This window comes from Polypterus senegalus, chromosome 15 (genome assembly GCF_016835505.1).
Source record: "Polypterus senegalus isolate Bchr_013 chromosome 15, ASM1683550v1, whole genome shotgun sequence".
Lineage (NCBI taxonomy): Eukaryota > Metazoa > Chordata > Cladistia > Polypteriformes > Polypteridae > Polypterus > Polypterus senegalus.
Genome location: NC_053168.1, coordinates 47,021,696 through 47,032,151, shown reverse-complemented (window position 1 = coordinate 47,032,151; position 10,456 = coordinate 47,021,696). Strand labels below are relative to the sequence as shown.

Below are 10,456 nucleotides of genomic sequence, written 5' to 3'. Positions count from 1 at the left end.
GAAGGAGAAGCAGACTAAGTTGGTTTTGGCATGTGGAGCAAAAGATAGAGAATGACTGGGTGAAGGATTGCATGTGAATGACTGATGTGGATGGGATGAGACACAGACTGAGGTTGGAAGATGTTGTCTGAGGTGAAGTGGATGAAATGAAAAGAATGGTTCTTACTCTGAAAGAATGACCAGCACTGTGGACAGCAGAGGAAACCAATGTGGGAGGCAAACTGTATAAAGAAGAAAAATGTTCATTAAACCAGTGATAATAATAATAAAGACTAAAATTGAAGATGTATTTACAAAAAATAACATCAGTTACATTTATTTGCTTTATCAGAAATAGCAGAAGTTAAATGTGCTGTGTGATATAGTCCTCACAGAGGTACATGCCAAAGTGCCTACAGTACATCTGAATGCCTTTGCGCTTAGCCCTCAAAAGTAGTGACCAAAAGCACTCAGCAAAACATTAGATAATAGAAATGATAAAAAAAATAATTGTTTAACTTTAGATAGAAAGATAAACTCACCAAACTGCACAATTGAGATATTTAATCCTTGCTTTTAAGTTGACAGTTACTTTCAGAAATTTAAATAAGTGAGTATTTGCAACTACTTTCTTTTGAGTCTGCTTAGAAACTTGTAATCATAGTTTCATTATCTTTTTAATTATGCAAAAACATAGTTTATTTACATAATAAGTAACATTTCTGTCAAAAATTATTTTTGGTCCACCATAAAGAGAATACACGGATACTGGGGCGAGTTTACTTATTTTTTTAGTTTATCTTTTTTTTAATTTTGTTTATTATGAACATGAAGTTGACAGCATGGTGATACCAAATGACAAAAGTGTCCTGGATTCAAATGTTGTCTGTGTAAAGTTTGTACTTTTGTCTGGGTTTTCCTCCCTCACTTCCAAGGACATGCAGGTTAGGTTAGTTAGCTGTTGACTCTGTATGAGGTTCAGTGTGCATAGGGAGGTATTGGAATGGACTGGTCTTGTCCTGGACTGGGCTGTTTCCTGCCTTGTGCCCCAAGCCGGTCAGGACAATTTCTGATCCTCCCTATGTCCCTGAATTGGATTAAACAGGTTTGAGAATGTTATGTTAAGAGATGAGATGACAAATGTTAATGTTTTATTATACTTTATTATGAAGCAATTAACTATATTCCCCAAGCATATAAAAATATAGTTGTAGTTTTGAAACAACATTATGAAATTATAAATTCTGTTTTATATTACAGCACCCAAGTCCCAAAGCCAGGATGCCGGAGTGAGCACATGTAAATCAGGGCCTTCTGCAACCCCTCTGGGTGGACTATTTGCAGGAGGCTTCCCTGTCCTTAAACCTGCTGGTCAAAGAGAAGGCCAAGGTGAGTATATGAATTTAAAATATAGAGGTAATGTTTTAAACTAAATGCTTTTGTACAGACTTCTTTTGGCAACTGTGCTGTCTTCTCCAAATACCTTACTGAAAATGATGTAATAGTAAATGTAATCGCTTTTAAGTTTAAATTTTCTGAAATATTACCATATATTTTTGAATCTAATCTGCACCCTTCTTACAGTTTCTAAGGGCTAAAAAAATCAGATGTGGATTATTAGCTATTACACCTCTTGGGGGTAGGGTAGGTCTTTCAGCTGAACGGAAAGGAAGTAAAAAAAAAAAGGGAAAAAGCATCAATTTTTGTTATTCATCAGACTCACCATCATCACTCATAACTGAATCATTGTCCATGCTGTCCTTCCAGTCACTATCATCCTTATCTTCACCATTGTTCTCCCATAGAATGTCATCTTTGAATCCATCTAAAGCATTGCAACACTTCTTGAAAGATATGATGATAATGCTGTCCGTGGTGGCTTTCCAGGCAGCCGACACCCACCGCTCTACTGCTGAAGGAGCTGCGCATTTGATTTTTCAGATAGGGAAGGGGCGGTTGAATGAAACATCAGACTAGTGCTAAGACTAACTGGGTAGTTTGTTATTTCACAAACAGATGAAAACACCAGTATGTCAGTTGACCTTTGCAAAATGCAAGAAAGCCAAGGTCTTATTAAAAAATTCTAGGTTGTTGACCAGTGCTTCAGTCAATGTTAGTGTGTTTGTTGACAAAGGTGTGTTGTGTTATAATTTAATTATTTAACACTTTTAGACCTTTGATACCCAGATTTTTCACTGGCCAGTCATGCAGCAGAGGTGGGCATGTGCTACATTTGGTAGTCAGCTTGACTACATTGGTTAAGATGCTAGTGATAAAATTCACATGCACTTTAACATTAGAATGTTGGGTTTTTTCTTTCTTTCTTGAAAACACAGTAACAAGGCAGGTTGTCAAACATTATTTATTTAACTACTTTAAAACCTGTCTAAGATTTTGAGGTTGTCATGTGATATGGTGTGTATATAGGAATTTGCTGTATTTGCCAGTTAAATTAAATACCCACATTACACTAGGAAAAATTCACTTGCAATGTATCATGGACATCTTTATCTTTGAAAACAAGATACAGCAAATGGAGCTTAACATCATTTAAATCATTTGACCTTCTTAAATTTTAGGTTGGAGGTACTTTATTTGACAGTCAATTAAACCACTATAGCCATTGAATTGTCTGTCTTTTGCAAACACCTTAAGAGAGTGGCCTTTCTTGAATTAATCCTTCAACATAGACCTGTGCCACCTTGCTTGTTAACACAACTAATACAATGTATATGTCAAGTGTCACTTTGAACCCATGGTAAAGATCACCTTTCAGTTTTGAAAGGAGTGTATTTTATTGTAGCTACTGTTAGGATGGGTAAACAAGTAGCTAAGTTATTGACATTATACATTATATCATTTCAATAAAATATTAAAACATTTCTATTCAAAACATTTTAGCGTAAATGTTATCTGTCATCTGTGACTTTGTAGTTAGGCTATAGCGGGTTGAATAATGGATGGATGGATGGATGGATGTTATCGGTCATATATGAATATTCAAGTTTCCTTAGCCCTTTGTATTTAGGCTTCATCATTGACTCTTTTAGTTACTAGAATTGTAAGGTATTTAAAAGTCAAACACTAAAATGTCTATTTCAGTACATGTTACAAAGGTGCATATGATTTTCCAGAAGTGTCTCTATTCCTCTGCAGGAAACCATTGTAAAAGTGCTTTTTTTTCATTTTAGGATTGAAATCTGCCATTTTACCATCAGGAAGCCAGTTTCAGACACCAAAACTTTCAAACACAGACACTGGTAAAGCAAAATCAGGTGTTATTTCTCCTCCTGTTGTAGAAAACTCCAGGGCTCCAAAAATACCAGACTCACAAGCACGTCGATCGAGCCTGCCAGTACCACCACCACCTCCTCCTTCACATGCTAAGCCTATATTTAGCCTACCTGGTACCCCAAATTCTAGCTCTTCAATGCCACCTCAGGAGAAACCCAGTAAATTATTACCTCCTCCACCTCCTCCTCCATCCTTATTGAACAGTAAACCCACTTGGCATCAAAGCCACCAGTCCTCTCCAACACCTCCATCACCTCCACTTCCTCCTCCTCCTCCTCCTCCATCTATACCAGCATCTAAACTCCCAGACAGACTATCAGGAAGCTTCCAATTCCCTCCCCCACCTTCCATGCCTGATGGTTATAGTAGAGATAGTTTAGTGACTCCTTCACCAATTCCCAATTTTCCTACTAGTAAGTGTACTCTAACTTCACCCCACCACCCCCACCTCCACCTCCTCCACCTCCTTCTAAATTAACTGTGTATACATCCAAGTCAGACTTGCACTCTGTGCCGCCTCCTCCTCCCCCTCCACCATCTGCCACAGCAAATGCAACCCTGGCACATAGAAGACCACCAGCAGTGCCCAAAGGACAAGGTATGTGCAGCAAATGGTATTTTTATTAGTTAACTAAACTGTATTTTGGGACAGGTGATCAAGTGTGAGATTTTATTATATGAATTACTTCAGACTGAGTAATTAGGTACTGTTATCTAGAAAAAACTGTAAGAAATGTCTACCTTGCAGAATGTCTTTAAAAATGAAAACACTGTGGACTTAATTATCAAATATTTTTCTTGGTAGTATGCTTTCACAAAAGTATATATAATTTTTTTCTTTTGATTGGTAAAGTTCAATAGATTGTTATGAGTTTTTTCAGTATCATTGCTGTTTTAAAGTACACCTTTTTTAATAAGTTACTTACTCCATGTAGTGTTTAGTGATGGCCAAGAAAAATATTTAATCTCATGTCATCATGGAGAACAGAGTTTCTGGTAGAATAGACATGTAGGGAGTCCAACACTGGACCACACCAAACAATGAAAAAAAACTTCTATGGAAAAAAATGTCACATTACTCATGTCACATATCCACTTGTCAATTCTGTCATATTCTCACAATGGACAAAACGTATGTACATTATTTTTGCTAAAATATTGTTAAATAAATACATCCAGGAAATCAGAACAGTACACACAGAGGAATCACATTCACACAGAAATGAACTTTTGAATTGAAGACAGGACTCTTGATCAGTGAATGAGGAGGAGGAGCGATACTTTACATCCATTACAGCACATACCTTATTTTTAGCTTTCTTATTGCAATTCTTTTTTTGTAATATCACCCATTTTCAATAGAATAGTTTTTTTTTAGATAAACCAAGAACGATCTTTATATAATATGACAAAAACTGCTTTATATAAGGAGGTACAGATCTAATTATGCAATTTTCATTACGCTATAACTTATAAAGTTTATTACTTAGAAAATCACCCAAAAAATCCCGGACCATCGAGAAGTGTGCGAACTGACGACATGAAGAATCATCTTTGCGCTGAACTGGAATCGTCCCTGTATAAATCAAAGTCATCCAGACGATCTGGATCTGCATAATTAGATCTGGACCACCCTGTATATAGCACTGAAAAATTTCTTTATATATTAATGAAATGTGAAGTAAAGTAACATGTCAGAGATTAACAATTTCTGGTTGAATTCAGCTTTACGTTATGCAAGTTTACTTTTTTTTTATCAGGCGGTGGAAGGCTAGCACCCCCTGTGCCACCTGCACGTTCACCATCTACTGAACTCACCAGCAGAAGCCCTGTATCTTCAGTAACAAACTGGCCACCGCCACCACCACCACCACCACCACCTCATGTGTTCCATACATCACTGTTTTCTCAGAATGGGCAAATTAACAGTTGTGGTAAGTGCTTTAAAATGTCACTCACTAACTTAACTTTTCATCTGTATATATTTATTTTCATAAATTCATTATCTTTTACTGATGTAAACCTTAATAGGCAGAATAAACACTTGTAAACGCACATGTGGCATCAGATGCTAACAGTACCTTATTTATTGATTCATAATGTCAATCCATTTATTGGGTTACAAGTTAGTTCAAAATGTATTTGTACACATTGGGTTAAATACCATTTCCTTAATTACTCTGTTATTGGTTTAAATGGGTGTAATTATTTGCATATATATTAGGCTGAAAACAATTATCCTCAGCTTTTTGAGTTTAGAATTGCTCCATTAGTTAGAAAAGTTAAATCACTACAGACACTCTTAAGAGTTGCATGAGCCTTGCAATTTCCCATTTGAAAATGCATCATTTTTCTTGCATGGTGTATTATAGGCTGAAAACCCTACTATTAAGACACTGAATAATTTCTACATTTTAACCAAACTCACAACAAACTAATGGAAAAGAAGTGTTGTACATTTACCAGAAAGTACAAACTACCTCTTAAAATTAATTTAAATCAGTTTTAAAATATCCAAAATCATATAATTTTTAGAAGCCCTTCAAAGGCAGGGTTTCCTCTCACTTCCAAAAGACTTCCATGTTCAACCTGTAACAAGCTGGCATCCTCATCCTTTACTGGTTTGAGCTTGTCTCGTGCTGCTGTCAGTACATCTGCTTCACACTGTAATCCTGCATTGTACTGAGCATGTTAAGAAACTGGATGGCCTAATGAAGTAGCAAAATTAATATACTTATTTAAGGAAGACAAAAAAAAACATTCTGTAAGACTGACTTTTAAAAAAGAAAGGTAATTGGCAGCACGGTGGCTCCAGCTAAAACGTTACAGCTTGGTTACTTAGGATGATCTAGTTTAGAAGAGGGAAGAGAAACATGTCAAGAAAGACATATTTCATCATATGAAATATTATATTTTAACTTTTCCCACATTTGATTCTTAATAGATGACTTTGAATCAAAGTTCAAATTTCATTCCATGGATGACTTTCCACCTCCAGATGAATTTAAACCATTTCCAAGAATATATCCCAGCAAAGAGTCAAAGGGTAAGTAAGATAAACTGTACGTGTAGCATAACATACTGTATATACATTTTACAGTAGTTATTTCTGAATGCAAACATCTAAATGTTGAACAGACAGGAGGAAATATTTAGTTTACTGTTCTCATTGGTTTTACTGACCACTAAGTTATTCCAGGATCTTATGCAGGTACTTTGTAGAAGTACTACATGACTCAATAATTTACAGCATATTCATATGGCCTTTGTGTGAAGAATTACTCCCTTAAGTCTTTTCTGTTCAAGAATAAAGCAGTTGTCATTAGCTTTCCAGAGTGTGGCCTGTCTGTTATTCCAGAGATGCACTTGGTTGTTCTTTTCTACACCGCTTCTAGTGCCACTATGACTTTTTTGTAGCATGGTAGCCAGAACAGCACACAGTATTCCAGATGCAGTCTTGCCAGTGGGTTACAGAATCTGACAATAACTTCCCATGAGTGTCAGCTTCATCTATCTTATATTTAAAGTTAATGTTCCTTTTTAAAGATTATATTTAACATTTCAAAAAGTAGTGTTATATTTGTTATTTGCAATTTCTTAGTATTTATATTTAAACCAACAAAAATAGATTTTTACAAATAGTTTTAACGTAATTCATACTTTAAAGAAAATAATTTATAAAAGGATAAAGATAGATATTTATGAAATGAAATTGAAATAGGTGGACCTGAATACTGTTTTTCAGAGTGTATTGACACTATGCTTACAGTATGTTTAAAATTTAGCATTGTGCCAAGCTACAAATTGTTTCATTATGTTCATCAACTTATCTAGGCATTGTAATTCATATTTAAGTGCCATGTATTCAGTCATAATTAGAGTTATCTTAAACAAACTAGTCAATCCACTGAAGTTTGAAATGAGCAGTTTTTCTTGGCTGCAGGGAATTACAGTATTTATTGAATTATGACAATAACTGCTACATTTAAGATTTGCCAGCAAAGGATGTTTGTCACTTAGCTTCATCATCCACCAAACGTAATACCAATGATAATAAGTAACCCCCAGAATTGCACTAAAAATATTTATCATTACTGTTTTTCTTTTCATTTTCATTACAGCATCATTAGTAGACCCACATCAAACCATGCACATAAAATTTAGTATTTGAAAAATAAAACATTGTCAACATTAAGAAAATCTACCATCTTAAAAAAAAGGAAATGTTGCTGTCCATTCTCTAACAACATGCTCAATACATTTATGTCACTTAATTTTAACAGAAGGGCAACACAATCTCTCTTATCTTTGTTGCATTCATAAGGAAGGAAGAACCATCAAATGAAACAGTTAAAGCATCCAAGACCAGTCCATGCTTTTCCTCATTATTAAGTAATTAATGAATCAAAATGGTATAATTTGCATATATGAGCAGATGCCTACCTAAACAGGATTTACATGTTGGTATAATGGATATAAAGTAAAAGAGACAGATGACTTGGGGAGTGCCCATTTTAGTGATGAGTGACACGCAGCAATGAATAATGATGTGTGAAGAGTGACTAGTGAAATGATACATAACAGTAATATTAACACTGTGATGACCTAGGGTGTACACTGTAGGCAAGACCCCAAGTAAGGAGTAGACGTTTCAGTAATCACTAAACCAACCAAATTTATAAGCAATGAGCAAGCAAATCTCATCAATGTGTGTCCAAACAGATATTTCCCACATAATTGTTGTATGCTACAGTTAATACTGTCATATATCTGGGGCTGCTTTAAAACTTTTTTAAGGGGTTGCTGTTGCATGTAATGTAGCTCTGTAAATTGTAAGGCACAATTACCCTTTTATTCACATGGTTTTGTGTTTTTGTCTGTTTGTGTGTAGTGTTTTCTCCTGACATAACATTTGGTATTGCTTTTTTACTTAGTTAAAACTGAGTACATTTGTCACTGTTAACATTTTTCCTGCACACATTTATGACACTTGTTTTTTTCAGTGTGTTTTTGCCATGTAAGCATTTGTCAGTGCATTACATACTTTCATTTATTTTTTTATTTTATTTCTTTTTAACTTATATTTCATTTTCAAAAACCAGATCATTACAATGGCAGCTACTCAATCAAACATATTAATAACATAACAGATACACCCATTTATTTTTAAATGAATACAAGGTAAACAAAATAAATGCAAAGGAATAAAACTATAGAACAACAAAGAAAATGTAATTATTACTATTTAATAGTTTAAAATAATTTTTACTTTAAGCCTTTACACCCACAGTGCTTTAACTTTAATGTAAAAGTGGTATAGGAAACAAAGACATGTTTTCTTGAAGATAGAAAAAGCATAAATAGTAAATCATAAAATGAATCTCTATAGATTTCTACTACAGTCCATTTGGAAACTGAATTTTTCATGCTGTCATTTTTAATGCTACTGTTGGTATTAAAAGGTGAGTCAATATAATACAGCATAATCAAAAGGCATAAAACCTTGCAAGATGCAGGTTGTCATTATTCATCAACTAGAACATTGGTTAAATTTTATTTGAAGATACAACATGTGAAATTATATTTTGCAGCATCTGTTGCTACAAATTATTTAGCAAGAAATGCTCAAGCCATAGAAAAGACAAAGATTTTTTTTATTGTTTTGGCTATGTATTTTTTTCCAATTCTATATTTAAATATGCACATTTAAAAATGTGTTACTATGGACTAGCTTTAATGTTTGAAACACAAGTGAAAAAAAAACATTTTGTTTAGTAGCTCCAATCGTTACTGTCTTCTTTAGAAATAAGCATGTGTCTATCATTATAATAACACATTCTCAGATGAAGGTATACTATCTCAAAAATTAATACAAGAAGACAAAAGATGACTATTGTTTCTAACTACTCTTTTCTTTTGTATTTCAGAAAACTCAAAACCGCCTGTCTTAAGGACTCATTTGAGATAAGGAATAGAAAAAGTTCAGAAACCAAACATCCCAGCAGATAAAGAATTTTGGATTGTTTTAGAGAATACAAAACAAGAAACACAAACTCTGATACCACCGTGTAAACCATGTGATTCAGCTTTTAAGGTGAACATTTAAAGTGAAGGGCAGTTTTAAAATGATCTATTTAATTTACATAATACATCAATGTGGTATCAATTTAGTGCAGCACTGAAATGATATATTGAATTTTATTATATTTATCTACTGATTGCAGTGGGCTGGCACCCTGCCTGGGGTTTGTTTCCTGCCTTGCGCCCTGTGTTGGCTGGGATTGGCTCCAGCAGACCCCCATGACCCTGTAGTTAGGATATAGCGGGTTGGATAATGGATGGATTATCTACTGATAAAGTTGTTGAAAACAGCTGTCTATGTTTGTGAACAATCAAAGGTTCACAGACAGTAAATTCCTGTCCAGATTTATTTGATTTAATCTAGATGTGCTTCTCCTCAATTCTGCCATCTAAATTGTTTTGTTTGAATATAAAAATGAAACATTAAGTAGTGTTTACCTATACCACATCAGAAGTCGTTTTATGTAAGAAGTATTAACAGTGTGTAGCACTGCCTGCCTGCCACTGTGCCCCTTGAATGGTATTTGCTTAGGTAGGCCTTGGTGATCAATGCAATGGTGTACTGTCAGACCAGGTGTGTGGCTGTTTCTGCCATCTTGTCTAATTTTGATCTCTGCCTTACACCATCTGTTCTCAGGATCGGATTTAGATTCCCAGGATTTATAGGTGGGTGAATAAACTGGATGGCCAGATAATATATTTTGGATATAATAATACTTGTATGAATGAAAAGTATGGCAAGAGATTTTTGTACATAATTTAATCAGAAAGAAAGTAAGCTTGCTGAGTTGATCCAAGGTGTTGATCTCAGGTTATAATTCCAATTGTTACCTAAAATTTGATTTTGAGGTAACACATTTCACAATAATATAAAAAACCTTCCATCTTAAATAATAAAATGCTTTAAATATTGTAATTGTCTTCGTATCTCAAGTGAGTTATAAAGAAGGTAATTCACCACACCAGTACATAGTATGTGGACAGTTATATGTAGTTTTCATAGCTACACTACATACTTTGTGATGAGTTCCAATGTGTGTCAGAAGTTCATTAAAAAGGTAAGAGACATTACTGACTCTCACAGTTCAGCAAACAATTGCCA

The 10,456-nt window shown here is 34.5% G+C and overlaps 1 protein-coding gene across 2 annotated transcripts in view; it reads left to right on the top strand.

Moving 5' to 3' along the window:
• LOC120515729 (WAS/WASL-interacting protein family member 3-like) overlaps positions 1-9,542 on the top strand; it is a 45,243-nt gene extending 35,701 nt beyond the window's left edge. For both annotated transcript variants that reach the window (XM_039736987.1, XM_039736986.1), the window contains exons 4-8: positions 1,240-1,368; positions 3,171-3,871; positions 5,034-5,207; positions 6,218-6,319; positions 9,201-9,542. In XM_039736987.1, coding sequence (XP_039592921.1) covers positions 1,240-1,368; positions 3,171-3,751 — 710 coding nt within the window. In that variant the 3' untranslated portion in view covers positions 3,752-3,871; positions 5,034-5,207; positions 6,218-6,319; positions 9,201-9,542. The remainder of the gene's footprint in view (positions 1-1,239; positions 1,369-3,170; positions 3,872-5,033; positions 5,208-6,217; positions 6,320-9,200) is intronic.
• Positions 9,543-10,456: the final 914 nt, after the last annotated feature.